The 16,197-nt window shown below is 42.1% G+C and overlaps 1 protein-coding gene across 1 annotated transcript; it reads right to left on the bottom strand.

Annotated features, from left to right (window-relative positions):
• Window positions 1-1,530: 1,530 nt before the first annotated feature.
• Window positions 1,531-16,028, bottom strand: preb (prolactin regulatory element binding). The gene is made up of 11 exons (XM_004569113.3): window positions 15,644-16,028; window positions 14,333-14,439; window positions 13,141-13,303; window positions 12,638-12,833; window positions 12,205-12,455; window positions 7,458-7,538; window positions 4,798-4,925; window positions 3,901-4,074; window positions 2,277-2,349; window positions 2,039-2,198; window positions 1,531-1,961 (listed from the first exon to the last, which is right to left on the bottom strand). The coding sequence occupies exons 3-11, from the start codon at window positions 13,273-13,275 to the stop codon at window positions 1,867-1,869; spliced, it is 1,293 nt and encodes a 430-aa protein (XP_004569170.1). The 5' UTR covers window positions 13,276-13,303; window positions 14,333-14,439; window positions 15,644-16,028; the 3' UTR covers window positions 1,531-1,866.
• Between the last annotated feature and the right edge of the window lie 169 nt (window positions 16,029-16,197).

Genomic DNA, 16,197 nt, shown 5'->3' with positions numbered 1-16,197 from the left:
TCAGTTTAGACCAACAGGTAACTACTGTTTAAGCACTGCTTCCAGCCAAGAGTGATGCCTTATATGCCACATAGCTGCAGAAAAGGCTAACATTGTTATCTTTTTACAAAAAAACCAGCTGAACATGAGAGGTTTTTGGACAAAGTTTGTGTTCTCCATTCTTTAAGCACCGGCACCGTTTCAAAAGTACCGATTTGGCACCGGTATCGGATAAAACCTAAACGATACCCATCCCTAGTGTTCATGTTAGCAGCTCTGCGCCGTCACATTAGTGCCACCTACTGAAGCTCAAGAGGTAGGAAATATCAACCATTAGCATTTTTTTAAATAGGTGACTGATTTTATTTTTTAAAGCCAAGAACCAATAGAAGCTGGTTTTTAATCATAAATCAAGAATTTAGGCAGTACTGTAAAATATACATCATGCTGAGAATAAGTACAAATATTTCTGCAGGATTGAAGCGTCCAAACATCAGCGTCCTCCATCAGTGGAAGAAGTTTGAACAAGAAAGAAAACTCTTAGTTGGGCAGGTATACTTGTTTCTGTCCTTTCTACTGAAGCGTTGTCTAATATTCACACAATCACTTCTCTGCACTGTGTGTGATGTGAAGATTTCATGCATTTTTGAGTGAGGCTGTAACATGACGAGTGAAGTGCTGGGAATACTTTCCAAATAATATTCTAGGAAAATACTTTGGGCATGCAGTTTTGAAAGGAGAGGGAAAACAGCATATTAAAGTACATGCAGTTTTTGGTGCAGCTTTCACACTACCCAGATCCCAGTGCGAACATCTGCAGGATGTGCTACAACCAGACCCATCCACAAAGGCACCAACATCCCTGTTACCAGAACCCAGAGGTACCTTATCCAGGCGAGAGGCTGAAACATCGTGACAGCTGATGGCAGAAAAAAATATTAAGATCATTGAAATAAAGCTACTGCTTAATGCAACAAGAGCTTGAGCTCTCTAACGAGAAGGCAAGTTTGCAGTTTATTGATGAAGACATACTATCACTAATGATTAGTCCTGTTGGTCTGTTGTGTCTCAGGCCAGCTCTTTACAGCCAGTGTCTTTATAAATTAAAATAACCTTTATGCATGTGGTTGTTTTATTCAGTTTTATTCACACAGGACCAAACAGTCGCCTCAAGAAACAATACTTTAAGTTAAGACCCAACAATCAAAGGTTTGTCTGGTCATCTGAGACGTTTACCTGTTGGATGAGTTCAACAGCAAGTTTCTACTGTGCTCAAATAAACTTCAGGGTTTTAAAACTAACTGCTGTAAAATGTAGAGCTTGAACAGTCACTGTTGTGAAGCACAAAGTAAACTGCTAAAATCATTGGTTTTTATTAGTTTTTATTCTTTTATTTAACCAAATGGAATCAGGTTGTTTTTTAAGTCTTATTTTTGTCCTTAGGCTGAAGAAGCTGTTCAGGTGTTCATAAAGCCAGACTTGCTATTCTTCTGCAACACGACACAAGCTCGCACAGGAAACGTCTGAATTCAGACGTCCAATGAAAAACAATTTCAGTTTGATTCATTTTTATTTATATTGAGCTGAATCCAGACAAAAACATGTTTAACCAACGAGCAGCTTCTGTCATCATTCATGTCTCTGCTGCCAACATTTTTTTAAAGTTACTCAAAGTCAATGGATCATTCACTGTGAACGTTTTTTTAATAAAAGGCAACGTCCTCACAAAACAATCCAATGAAAATCCGGCTTTTAAACGATGATAAACCTTTAACGCTGTCCAGGTTTGGTTTAGTAACGGTGCAGTGATGGGACGCATGAAGGCTGAACTCAGGTCCGCCGATGCAGAGAGATGATTAAATGCTCATTCGTGGCAACATGTACGACTTAAATAAACCCTGGAAAGAGGTGCTGTAGGAGGAGAACGACTCCCACCACCAGGACACCACAGAAGAACAACACCAGCCAAACAGGGAAGTATCCTGGAGAGAACACAGGAAATGATGAACAGGCTCTGAGATTATGAGACATGTTCAATAAATGATGATGCAAGACTTACTTCTTCTGGCAACACGGTGTAGTTGGCAGCGACTGTCCACAGCTACGCTCAGCAGGGCTGTTTCATTGTTCCCCTTGATGTTCTTGCCTTTCATGGAGTGAGGCAGGAAGGCCAGGTCTGTCACCACGATGCCGTGTGATTCATGCACATAATACAGCCTCTGCATACAAACACCACGTTATAAGTTAAAAACATGGCTGCTTGTTGGATTTATGCATCTGTAAGTGCAGCGTGTCACCTGTAGGGAGAACGCGATGTAGATTGCTACTGATCCTGTCACAGTTCCAAGGCCAAGAAATGTTCCAGAGTCACTACGAGGAAGAAAGCAAACAGCTTCAAGTCCGACTTGCCTTTCCAAACTCAATATGCTACGCAAACGTGCTTTCAGAGAAACACTAATCACTTTTGATAAAAGATGTGCACAGCTAATGGTTGCTGACTGAAGACCTTGACTTTAGCATTGTTGTGGGCGCCATCTTAGTTCAGAGGTCCAGTTTAGTGATGAAAATTAGTAAAGGGGACGTCTAAAAGACAGCTAAGGCTAAAGCAGTACAGAGATGGAGCAGTGCCTCCACACTATCCAATGTAAACATCTATAGGACGTGTTGTCTGTGAAGGTTCTCGGTCATCCAGGTCATCGTAGTCTAAGGAGCTTGTAAGAAAAGTGTCTGGACTTCCTTAAGTTGCTTGAGAGGTGAAACGTCTTCAAGCAACTTAAAGAGGTCCAGACATTTTTCTTACCAAGCTCTTTAGACTATAGGGCGTGTTAGAACAAGAGTCACCATCACATAAACCACAGGACTTAAAGAACAGTGCCAACATCCTTGCTGCCTGAACCCAGAGGTACCTTGTCCATCCCCCAACTAGAGGGTTAAGGTTAGTAAATCTGTATAATATTAAGATCCCAAAAGGTTGATTCTGGATGTTTTCAGTGGGAGAAACATCACTGTCAGAGGCCATAAGAAGATCATTTGTAACCTTCACTAAAGCTGTTTCTGTGCTGTGATGAGCTCTGAAACCTGACTGAAACTCTTCAAATAAACCTCTGCAGATGATCTGTTAGCTGTTTGACAACTACTCTTTCAAGGATGTTTGATATAAAGGAAGGTTGGAGATTGGCCTATAATTAGCTAAGACTGCTGGGTCTAGAGATGCTTTTTGAGTAATAGCTTAATTATTGCCATCCTAAATGTACATGCATACATAATTAATAAAGAGTGATAAAGATCGAAGAGTGAGCTAATGGCAGGATGTCTTTGAGCAGCCTTGTAGGAACGATGTAAAATGAACATGGAGGGTGAAGATTAAAAGTGATTCTGCAGGTAAACTCGGACAGTCTAAATAATAAATATCAGTGAAAGTAGCTGTATACAGTAAGAAGTCTATGGGATTGTTATGAGTCATGTTTTGTGTAATGGTTACAACTTTATTGATGAAGTCATTACTATTCAAGGTTAAAAAGGAGCAGTCATCAGAGCCTCTTTGTCGCCATGGATACAGTGCTGGAAAAACCTGGAGCTATTCTCATTTTCACACACTCTCCAGGCTAAATGAAAATGCTCTAAATTAGTGAGAAGACATTTCCTCTCCAGCTTACTGATTAGTTACTTGTGTATTTGTGAGTTAGAGCCAGGACGTCTGAGACTTGTTCAGAGGAGCGACAGTATTCAGAGCCGCACGCTGTGAGGACGTGACAACATTAAAGCAGATAATCAGCCTCTGTAGGAGCAGAGCTTAGGTCGCACTAAATCAGATTAAAAAGTCTGAAATCAGAAACGAGGGCCTCGTTAGACATCGTAGTCATACCACATCTCAACAAACACAACAGCCAGTCTGCATGTCAGCATTTATGAAGCTGTTACCTGACAGCCAGACTGGAGATGACCTCCGTGCCGCAGGGAGCCGTCAGCATGGCCAATAAGCTCCTGCCGTCCCACTTGGTGAGGTAGCACGGGGGAGGTTTTCTGTCTCGTTTATGGGGGATCTGCACGGTGTAAAGTCTCAGGGCATCTTTCTGGTCTTCAACCTTTCCAAACCTGAAACAGGCGAACAGACAACCATGCAGTCATTGTTACTGACAGACGTCTGTACAGTGCACCTGAGAAACTCTCATCACTTCACTTGTTCCACATTTTTTCATCTCTTAGTCTTATGGATGGATTCCATTTATTTTACACATTCACATTCTGCAGACTAAACTCCACAAAATGGAAAAGTTTGCTTGAAGCTTTGCAACTTGATTAAAAAATGAAAGACTAAGATGCACACTGGTACATAAGTACAGCCTGCTCAGTACTTTGCTGAAGCACCTCTGGCAGCTGTTAAATGCTACAAGCTTGACGCGCACAGTGCAGCTCCGTCAGCTTAGATGGGGAGCAACAGTGCACAGCCATTTTCAGATCTCAATGCAATGTAACAAGTAGTGTAACAAATTACTTTCTGTAGTGAGTAAATAAGTAACATGCTGCATCACTTTTCTTGAGTAATGCATCGGACAGGTGATGAAAACAGGACGCAGGAGCTCCGTCACAAACACTCAGTACTTGTGGAAGTGTCCCATTTTATATTTTTCAAATTTAAACAAATTTCCAGTCAACTTTGTTTCACTGCATCATTGTGAGATATTGTGTTAATGCGTTTTGGAATAAGGCTGTAACAACACGTGGAACAAGTGAAGCATGAATGCTTTCTGGGTGCACCGTACTGTATGAAACACTAAGATGCTCTTTGATTGAAGAACAAGCTAGATTAGGTTTTACCTGCAAGCCAAATATCGATAGGTCTTCTCATCTATTTGAGACATGGTTTCATGCCATTTAAGACTCATAGACAACTGGTTGCCACTCCATACACTGCAGGCAAAGTCCCGACCAACAGTCACCAGATGCTATATGACAACAGACAGAAGGTTACTGATGAACCATCTACACTAACTGGCTACTAAGTTACACCGTGCCGGTACGAGCCTGAACCCCTTTTTGCATCCACAGCTGCCTTAATTCTTCATGGCACAGATTCAACAAGGTGCTTGAAACATCTATATTGTCATCATAGCACACAGATGCTGTATATCTGTCAGCTGCACATCCATGAGGGAAAAACTCCAAAAGGTGATGAAGAGATGGGACTGACATTTGTAGAAATCTAGTGACTAAGGAGGTCATGAGGGTGCCTGTGACTGGAAAGTCGGTGGTTTGTGATCGCTGGCTTTTCCAGTCTGCTTATTAAAGTATCGCTGAGCAAGACACTGAACGCCAAGTTGCTCCCGATGCACTCAGAGTGTTACTGTGTGTGTGTATTAGACAAAAAGCACTCAGATGTAGAAAAGGTTACTTTCGAATTTGATGATTTTTCAGTGTTCAGTTGTCCAATTTTGGAAACAGCAATTGTAGAAATGTAGTCCAGTCTGCTGCTGTAGACGTCTACTCGAACGTTCAACCATTCTCCTCTGACAGTGAGCTTTTTCAGATCACTCTAATGACAGATAGGTGAGCAGGAAAATCCCAGTAAATCAGCAATTTCTTCTCTTTTCAAGTCCTGACATCAACAACCACGCCACGCCCAAAATCACATTTCTTAGCAGGTCATCTTAACCAAAGACCTAAATTTGCTGAGCAGCTACCTGAACGCTACAAAGGTTAATTATCTTATTAATAATTTTACTTCTTTGCTTTTATTTAAAGAAAAAAAAAAAGCAATCTGGTAAAGCCAGAACGTCTTACTATTCATCACTGATTGAAGAAAATAAGAACAACCCCAGGTTTCTCTTCAGCTCTGTAGCCAGGCTGACAAACAGTCAGAGCTCTGTTGAGCCAACCATCCCTTTAACGTTAACTAGTAATGACTTCATGAACTTCTTCACAAATAAAGTTTTTATCATTAGAGAAAAAATGACCAGTAATCATCCCACAGATGTAATATTATCTACAGCTACTCTTAGTACCATTGATGTTAAGTTAGACTCTTTTTCTCCAATTGATCTTTCTGAGTTAACTTCAATAACTTCACCAGTGTGTGAATGTGAGAGTGAATGAATAGTGGCATTGTAAAGCGCTTTGGGTGCCTTGAAAAGCGCTATATAAATCCAATCCATTATTATTATTATAATAATTACTTCCTCCAAACCATCAACGTGTCTTTTAGACCCCATTCCTACAAAACTGCTCAAAGAAGTCCTGCCATTAATTAATTCTTCGATCTTAAATATGATCAACCTATCTCTAATAATCAGCTATGTACCACAGGCCTTCAAGCTGGCTGTAGTTAAACCTTTACTCAAAAAGCATCTCTAGAACCAGCAGTCTTAGCTAATTACAGGCCAATCTCCAACCTTCCTTTATATCAAACATCCTCGGCCTCCAGTAACGCTGTGAGGAATCTTGGAGTCATGTTTGACCAGGACATGTCCTTCAATGCACATATTAAACAAATATGTAAGACTGCGTTCTTCCATTTGTGCAACATCTCTAAAGTTAGAAATATCCTGTCTCAGAGTGACGCTGAAAAACTAGTTCATGCATTTATTACTTCCAGGCTGGACGACTGTAATTCATTATTATCAGGAAGTCCTAAAAACTCCCTGAAAAGCCTTCAGCTGATCCAAAATGCTGCAGCAAGAGTCCTGACAGGGACTAGAAAGAGAGAGCAGATTTCTCCTGTTTTGGCTTCCTGTTAAATCCAGAATTCAAAATCCTGCTCCTCACATACAAGGTCTTAAATAATCAGGCCCCATCTTATCTTAATGACCTTGTAGTACCATATCACCCTATTAGAGCACTTGGCTCTCGCTCTGCAGGCCTACTTGTTGTTCCTAGAGTATTTAAAAGTAGAATGGGAGGCAGAGCCTTCAGTTTTCAGGCCCCTCTTCTGTGGAACCAGCTTCCAGTTTGGATTCAGGAGACAGACACTATCTCTACTTTCAAGATTAGGCTTCAAACTTTCCTTTTTGCTAAAGCATATAGTTAGGGCTGGACCAGGTGACCCTGAATCCTCCCTTAGTTATGCTGCAATAGACGTAGGCTGCCGGGGATTCCCATGATGCACTGGGTGTTTCTTCTTCACTCACCTTTAGACTCACTCTGTGGTTATCCATCACTCTGGATTCAATTATTAGTCATTATTAATCTCTGGCTCTCTTTTTCCTGTTAAAAAGGAGTTTTTCTTCTCAACTGTTGCCAAAATGCTTGTTCATAGGGGGGGTCATATGACTGTTGGGGTTTTCTTTGTATTGTAGGGTACTTTACATACCTTACAGTGATTTGATATAACTTGTTGTGATTTGGTGCTATATAAATAAAACTAAACTGGCTTGCTCCCATGTGATTGGCTGATAAGACATTTGCATTAATGAGCAGATGAACAGGTTCACCTCATCAAGTAGCTAGTGGTGCAAGTTGTGTTGTTAAATATTGACACTGACCTTGTTCCCAGGACTTATATCCAAGTCTTCGATCTCTCCTTCATGTGCTTTGAAGTCAAACTTTTTCTTCAGGGAAGGAAACTGAAACAGGACATACCAGGTGAAGACAACGTTTTATTCTTCCACTGCAGGACAAATACACCAGCGTCTTATAACATCTCACTCCACTAAATACTGAGCTCAAAAACAATAAATACATTATTATGGTTTATAGTGAAATCACGTTCTTTCCACTTGCAGATTATCACCCCAGTGCTCATGTTTACCTTCAGTAACCACTGTTGCCGACAACAACAAGACGTGCACTGAATGATTGCTTTCTAATGACTGAGATTTCAGCTGGTTTCATGCCTTTCTTCGTGTTTTCAATGCTCCCCTGTGTCATTTCTCATTATTTAACATAATATTAACATTATAGAGAGCTATGCTTGATTTCTTTGCATGCATGGATTGGATGGGCTGTTACCAACATCTGTAGTAACACCTTTAGAAATATATGTACTTAGAAAATTGCAGATGTGATTAATACTTATTTACTGAAACATTCCAGTTATAGTTACATTATGAATATGGACATAGTGTCATTTGAGGTTATCCACATTCAAACTGGATGAAGGTTTTAGGAGTTTCAGCTCCTTAACATGTGCCACCCTCTTTTTAAAGGGACCAAAAGTAATTGGACAACTGACGAAGGCCATTTCATGGGCAGGTGTGGGCAGTTCCTTCGTTCTGTCATTATCAAGCAGATAAAAGACCTGGAGTTGATTTGAGGAGTCGTGCTTGCATTTGGAAGATTTTGCTGTGAGCAGACATGTGGTCAAAGGAGCTCTCTGTGCAGGTGAAACAAGCCACCCTTAAACTGCGGAAAGAGAAAACACTCACACTGTTAGGAATGGCAAAATCTACAGTTTGGTGCATCCTGAGAAAGAAAGCAAGCACTGGAGAACTCAGCAACTCAAAAAGACCTGGACGTCCACGACAACAGTGGTGGATGATCGCAGAATCATTTCCATGGTGATGAGAAACCCCTTCACAACCAAGCAACATTCTCCAGGAGGTAGGCGTATCCAAGTCTACCATAGAAGACTACATGAAAGTAAATACAGAGAGCTTACTGCAAGGTGCAGGCCGCTCATAAGTCTCAAGAACAAAAAATCTAGACTGGAGCTTGCAAAAAAAGAAAAAAGAAAAGAAAGCGAAACAAAAGAGAGCACACCTAAACAGCCAGCAGAGTTCTGGAAAAGCATTCTTTGGACAGATGAAACCAACATCCACCTCTACCAGAACGATGGCAAGAAAGAAAAGCACGGAGAAGGTGTGGAACAGCTCATGACCCAAAGCCATCACATCTGTAAGCACAGTGGAGACTGATGGCTTGGGGGTGCTGCCAGTGGTGCTGGGACACTGGTGTTTATAGATGTGACACAGACAGAAGCAGCCAAACTAATTCTGACGTGTTCAGAGACAAACTGTCTGCTCAAATGCAGCCAACGCCAGTCAAATTGATTGGGGGGCGTTTCATAATACAGATGGACAATGACTCAAAAACACACAGCCAAACAAACCCAGGAGTTTATTAAAGCAAAGAAGGGGAATATTCTCAAATGGCCAAATCAGTCAGCTGATCTTAACCCAATTAAGCATTTAACTATCGAAGACTTTGGACAGAAAGACCCACAAACACACAGCAAAGCTGCTGCAGTAAAGACCTGGCAGAGCATTAGAAAGGAGGAAACCTGCTCATGTCCCTGAGTTCAAGACTCCAGGCTGTCATTCCCAGCAAAGGGTTCTCAACCAAGTACTAGAGATCCAGGGCTCGCAAAGTTTCTAAATCCCTGCTAGCCCTTCGGCCAGTCACTCTTCAGTTTTTGGTAGCCCAAAGTAAATTTAAGTAGCCCGAATAAAAAAAGATTATTTTTATTGTATAATATTGTAAAGGAAACAAAACATCAATCAAAAAAATGTTAAAACAAAAATTACAACAACTGTATATAAATTACAATCACCAACTCAAATACTTGGTTCTAACTGAACAGAAATTTCTGTGAACTTGTAAGAACTGTGTGGGACATGAATCAGCCTGTGTCAGATCCTGATCTGACATTTCCACTCAAGTCACGGATGAGAAAATGCCACTCGACGTTGAGGGCATAGCATCTCCTTCATCAGCTTTCTCTTCCTGTGCATTGCCCTCCATTTCACTGCTCTTTGTTTTTGTCGGGGTTTTATGATCCAGGTGTCTTGAACCTTTTCAAGAAAACATCCAGAAACGAATCGACTTGTCAGGGCAAAAAGATTCAACTGTTTCCCCATTAATAGGGAGTGGCATGCAGTCATTCAGTGTTTCAGGGTGTAGAGAGGTACGATGTTTGTCTTCACTCGGTTCATGCAAGAAAATCCTCTCACAGATGGCTGTCGATGGACTAAGTGTCAGCATTAATTTCACCAGCAACAAGATATGAGAGAGATGTTCTGGATTCTCAGAGAGGAGATCCCTGTACAAGCAATCTACTTTGCGACCCCGGCGTTCTGCAAGCCACACTTTTAGATCCATCCATTCTTGTGGAATTTTCTCTTTCTCATCTAGCAAACAGGCAAAATGTGTGACAGGATAATCCACCTCTTCATCCCCATAATTCGCCAGCTCTTCTCTGGGGTAGGGAAGAGTGGAAGGGTCAAAAACCTTGAAACTAGAGAGAGGCTTTTCCACGCAGATTTTTAAATCTGTTGTCCATGTACTTGACTGTGTTGTCAATAATCTTCTGGATCTCTGCACCAAAGGTGCCTCTGCCTGTGCCCTCACCTCTGCTAGCAGAGGCTGACTTTTTGTTACCGAGTTCCACAGTAGCAAATGCTACCATCCTGGTTCGCTGTGAACTTTGTGTCCAAGCTTTTCTGATATTCTCCTGGTTTTGTTTTTAGGCTGAGTAAGCGTGATGTTGTGCTCTCAACTAACTGATTGGTTCGTGTGATGTTTAGGTTATCATGCTGAAAATCAGTAGAGCACTTGGATAAGATGGTACTGGAGTCCAACATGAAACGCAGGAAGCGAACAAATTTCTCAGTCTTCATCTCCTGCACCACCCCCTTAGCCTTGGCTGCATCCTCGGCTTTGACATCACTTCCTTCTGCCATGTTCTCCATATGAACAACAGTGGGAGTGTAATTTTTTTCCACAGCCTTCAGTCATCTCCGCCGGCTTGGAGCCACCGTGTGCTCTTCAGGCCACTGAAATGTGCCAGCCTCTCATTTAGCAGTTCACTTATTTCTGTCAGCTCTCTTCGCTTCTTTGGGGAATAGTAGTACATCTTAAAGATGGTTTTCAGTGTATCTTCAAATTTCACCAGGTACTCACAGCCTTTCACGCTATCCAGCACAGCTAGCTCTAGTTTGTGTGGCACACAGTGGATTGTTATGATGTGGGGTATCCTCTGTTTCAGTCTCCCAGCTACTCCTGTTTTCTCCATCATCACTGCAGCGCCATCAACAGTTGCACACACTACTTTCTCCTTCCATGTATCTTCTCTGATACCCATGGTGTTCGCTGCTTCATCAAAAGCCTCTAAAATACCTGCAGCATTTGCACTCTTGACTGGCTGAAGTTTGATCATGTATGTGGCTACGTCACCATTATCCCTCACATACCTGACGTGAACCAACTCCTGTTCTATTATACCAGTGTCTGTACTGCCATCTGCAAGAATGGATAAGAACCTGCTTTCTTGAATTTCCTTTTCAATCCGGTGTCTTGAAGTTTGTGCTGCTGCTCCAATAAACTCTGCAAGCATGGTCACTGAGGCAAGTGGAACCAAGATCGAGGCCATTTGCTTTCTGAAGTTTGCAAAGACGGCTAAATTTTGCCAGTGGTAGTTCACTCTTTGCAACATGGTACGCAGTTCTGGTACAGCTTCTTCAGGACTTCTTGTTGTGCTTGGTTTATTTTTAGTATGTTTTTTGCAACTGGTGTTTGTTCTGGGAAAGATGCTGCAGACTGGGCAATAATGCATTTCTTGTGATGCACAGATGTCTCACGGGTTCTGATGGGGTCTTTCCTAAAATTACTGGTCCCAGTAACAAAGGCGCTTGTCGACTCAAAAACTCACGACACACCCTGCAGAACATGATGTTATTTCGCTCGTCATATCCCAGCCACAGAAATTCTTTTGTCCATGAAACCAAAAAAGATGCGCTTTCTTTTTGCCTCGTAGTCTGATTTGTCAGAACTTTTCGGCGTTGTGGTCGGCTTTTCACTCACCAGTCAGTACTGCCGCTCTTTATACAGTTTGTGCGATCACAAAATGAAAGTGAAAGCAACAAACAAGCGCAAAGTCAAACGCGATTTCAATACGTCACATTTTGACAGAGGCTCATCGATGCTAATGACACAATTACCCAGCTACATTTGCAAAAGCACCTTCCTATGATAGCCCGACAGGCAGGGCTGAGATAGATTTTAGTAACCCGACTGGAAAAAGCCCCGGGATGTCGGACTAGCGATTTTGCAAGCCCTGAAATCAATACTTTAGTTATTAGTTTATTTATTACTTTTGAGCCGCTGAAGTGACAGGATTGTGTTTTTGAAAGAAATGCTTCAGTTTATGCAATCTTTTTGTTCACTGCATGAAGGCTGAAAGTGTTCTTCATTGTGGTAATGTTCAGAACCAACATTAGAAGAAAACACCGTCTCTGTCTATGCGGAGCTAACTGTATATGTTTAACAGCTGTGGCTGAAATGATTGAGTCTTACCTCCCAGACTCTGATGTGCCCATCGGTGCCTCCAGTTAGCAGCAGGCTCTGGTCAGGACTGAACCTGACGACTTTCTGAAGCGGATCCTGAGGGTTCAGGTCTGACTGCACTTCAGCTGAAGCGGTCACAGAGATGTGAATCGTCTCGTCCTTCATATCTGACATGTTTCCAGATGGTGTAACTCCATCCTGTCCACACTTGTCTCCTTTCCCAGCTCGTAGCCTGGCGTTACCCTGCTGCTTGCTTTTCCCTGCAGCACAGAGGACACTTTTTATTTGAACAGAAGGTGTTCAGTCTTTGTCTCAGACCATAAAACCCTTTTCTTCATGCTCAGTGCTGTAGCTGCTGTTTGGGAAATATAACATTAAATTGAATCAGACACAATAAAGAGGTGTCATTTTAGCATATTTAGCTTGTAGCAGTGTGCCTCACCATCTTTATTAGCATCTTTGGCTTCTTTCTGCGTGCACTGTTTAAACTGCATCAGACAGCAGGTCCCATCCTGTCCTGCAGCAATCACACCTTTACCTACAGCCATGTTCATGGTAGCACGTGTGTCAGTATCATGGGAGTGAAGGAGACTGGCACTGTGCTGGTATTCCCCAACGAGCTGCAGATCCAGGAAGTGCTGTAAAACACAAACATCAGTCTGCTACTGTTGTACTATGGATACAAACTCAGTGTGCATCATGTATCAGGATACTCTCACCAAACACACTCAAAACACTATTTTTGTTAGTTTGTTTCCAGAGAGTCAAGAAATACAAGAAGAAAAGCACAAGTGAACAGAAGAACTCATGTGTGCATGTAAACTACCGTAGCATGCTGTCTGTGATCATCCTGGTATACGTTATTAGATCACATAAATGAGCCTTATCAGGACAATGACACAGCAACACTACAGCGACTGTACAACACCCATCTTCAGTACTGACCACAGCGTTCTTTATGCCCGTCTTGGAGGCCCCCCCTCCTCCTGCTATGATCACCAGCCCTGTGTCAGGGTCCACTTTCACAGAGTACAAGGGGAAGGGGGCTCTGTACAAATCTGGAACCTTCTTCTTCCCCATTGTTCCTCACAAAGCTGCCAAGACACACCTGTGGAAAACAGAGTAAGTTCATCTGTGACGTCGTCTGTCCTCCCTCTGCTGGAGCTACAGAGGTTACACTGAGCGATGCCGATGGCGTCCCTGAACTTTATTAAACAGTGCAACCATTAACCATCTTAGTCACGTCTAGTCCAGCAACTTCCATTTCCAATCAAACAAAATGATACAGCATAAAATAATGACCTTCACTCTGGCTGCTTGGAAGGCTTTGTGACGTTAAGAGCACGCTGCTGGAAACAGGTGTTTTGCTGGTGTTGACATGAAATCATATTAACAATAATTCAGGGTCCAACCTTACAACCCTCAGGTTAGTGGCTCAGAGTTTAATGGCCCATGTACGTTTTTTCTGGCTTGTGAAAAAGAAAGCTTTTATTTTAAAATGTTTAAATATTAATGCAATATTTTATATTATTCCACTTTCAAGTTGAAACATGTTCAGAAAGCCGTGAAACCCCATGCCCCCCTTTAGACTCGCCCGTCTGCTGCAGGTATCGGATATAAAACCGGAGCTGTGAGCTGCATCATTTCACTGTGTTAAACAAACAGCAGCGACCACGTTTGCCCGTCTTCACTCCTGAGTTTAAGGCTGGCTTTTCCCAGTAAAGGCTTTAATGACGATTTCAGGAACAGTGCTGCAGACTCTATATCTCTCCCTTTGTCTCACATACGCTGCGTCCATTGTTACTTTCAGTCCACAGTATAACAGAGCTCCAGACCGCTACGCCGAGCATTTTAGTGGGTAAAAAGATTTAGTGTTGCTTTTGTTTTGTTGCCTCACCAGCACACCTGTTTGCACTTTTATTTGCACCAGAGTTGAAGGTCAGAAGTGAAACCGACTATACGTGATGATCATCAACTGTTCCCTTAATGTTTTTTGAGCAGGTTTCTAGCAAAAGACTAACCATTATCAGTTTAAGCTCCTCCAATGTGCTCTTTCTTCTGGCTTCTTTTATTATAACTATTTTCAAGTCATCCAATATAGTGCAAAAAATACAGGTTTAAACAGGAGCTTGCTAACCTCTGGAAAGTCCTCATAAAGTGTTGTTGTGTGTGTTGCTGTTCAGCTGCTGGTGAGGGCAGCAGCTGTGTGCCTTCCTGTGTGCAGCTGTGCGACGCTTTGTTACCCTGAGGAGGCAAAAACAGCATTTAGATATTAATACAACAGTATGAGTAGAGTGAGGGGTTTCATAACACTAGAGCCAACAGGCTGAAAAACATCAAAGCAGACTGATGGACAAATCATTACAGGTCAAGTTGAGTGTGAAGCAGAAGCATGTGCACACACAAGTTTTGCATGAATGCTCATGCTGAATAACTGGGTGCTGGTTAGAATCTGCATGATGCTTCAGCTTCCTCTAACCCCAACCCTGGGTTATTTTATTATGTAAATACAGCTATGATTAGCACTGTTTCCCACATGAGACATTGAGGTTTGTTCTTATCACAAACACTATGCATTAGCCTAATATACACGCTGTAGCCCTGCTCTAAAACATGTCATAAATCCCAAACAATCAAGCACAATGTTATGTAGCATTATTTTCCTCCTGTAGCGATGCTGAAGGATCTTAACTCTCGCTTCCCTGACAGTGTTAAAGCCGTGACTGTGTGTGTGTGTGTGTGTGTGTGTGTGTGTGTGTGTTTAAGGCTCTATGGTGTAAATTACACTTAATATATGTAGTGTTTCACATCCACTTTAAACGGCCATGAATTGTACGCAGATGAAATGCTTAAAGCTAATTAACTTAAGTACTATATAAAAGCCACTATTCATTGGAATGAAACCTGCGTGGCTGATGTCCTCTTCCTTCATGTATTACTAGTTTCTGGGTTAATGTAGTAATCGTGTTTCTTGAAGCAGCTGATGATGTGCTGGCGTGTCGGACTGAGAAAGCTACTGAGTCCCACATATAAGCTTGAAAAGAAGGTCAATTGGATTTTTGAACACGTTTCGTCCCTTCTCCAAGACGTTTGTTCAGTTTTAAGGGAAATGAAGGAGAGATCAAACGGAAGAGGCGAAATGTCGTCACAAAAGAAAAACCCTGAAAATAAGTGCAGTTACCTTCCTTTCAAGCTCTAAGGCTACTGTAACCTGGACGGCTGAGAAGCTACACAGCAGGACTCTGTGCTTTAAAGAGCAGCTGAGCAGCGACTGAATGAAAAACCATGAGGTGAAAGGAAACGGTGGCAGCGACGGAACCAGAACCATGTTAATGGTGTATTTAAACCGCTACGGTTTGCTAATGAATAGCATTCGGCTGTATTTGCTACAGTTAGCGCTTTAGCTCTGCCGGCTAGCCGGTCAGTGATTTAAATGTTGGACACCTACCTGTGCTGATAGTCCTCGCTATCCTCGGCTCGTATTTTACCATCGAGGTACGAGCTCAATCTAATGATTTCATTTTGAACTGTCGCGGAAAGAACTAAACGATATCCACTGACACTTCCACGCACATACACGTCAGCAGCTAACCAGGCGTTAAGATTTCTTCTTCTTTCTCTTAAAAGAAGGAATGGCGGTGGGCAAACAGCGAACGGTGCATCATCGCCACCGTCTGGTGTCGTGTGTTGACTTGATTCCAAGAAGTAGGTTCAACAAACGGAGTTTAAAAATAAATTCCAAGTTGAACAACTCCGCGCTTCCTGCTCCACAACAGCTGATCAGAGTGAATTCAGTGTGGTTCAATGGAATGACGCACTGAAGCGCTCAGGTTCACTCTGCTGAGTGCCATAGTAGGCAAAGAAAGGCATCATCAATAGAGCCCCGAAACTACGATTCAACATAGCAACGGGTAAATAAAGACCAGTGCTGACCATGACAGGAGCATCTTGTCATCATACACTGAATAAAATTTGATATAAAATGTATCATTTTATTATAAT

Source organism: Maylandia zebra, linkage group LG11, assembly GCF_041146795.1.
Source record: "Maylandia zebra isolate NMK-2024a linkage group LG11, Mzebra_GT3a, whole genome shotgun sequence".
Lineage (NCBI taxonomy): Eukaryota > Metazoa > Chordata > Actinopteri > Cichliformes > Cichlidae > Maylandia > Maylandia zebra.
This window is presented reverse-complemented; position numbering and strand designations above follow the sequence as displayed.

Excerpts from the sequence above, each read along its gene's own strand:
- preb (XM_004569113.3), bottom strand. The coding sequence starts at position 13,275 with ATGGGGAAGAAGAAGGTTCCAGATTTGTACAGAGCCCCCTTCCCCTTG. Across the intron at positions 12,456-12,637 it reads CAAAGATGCTAATAAAGATG|GGAAAAGCAAGCAGCAGGGT; the intron begins GTGAGGCACACT and ends TCTGTGCTGCAG. Across the intron at positions 4,075-4,797 it reads TATCGATATTTGGCTTGCAG|GTTTGGAAAGGTTGAAGACC; the intron begins GTAAAACCTAAT and ends CGCCTGTTTCAG.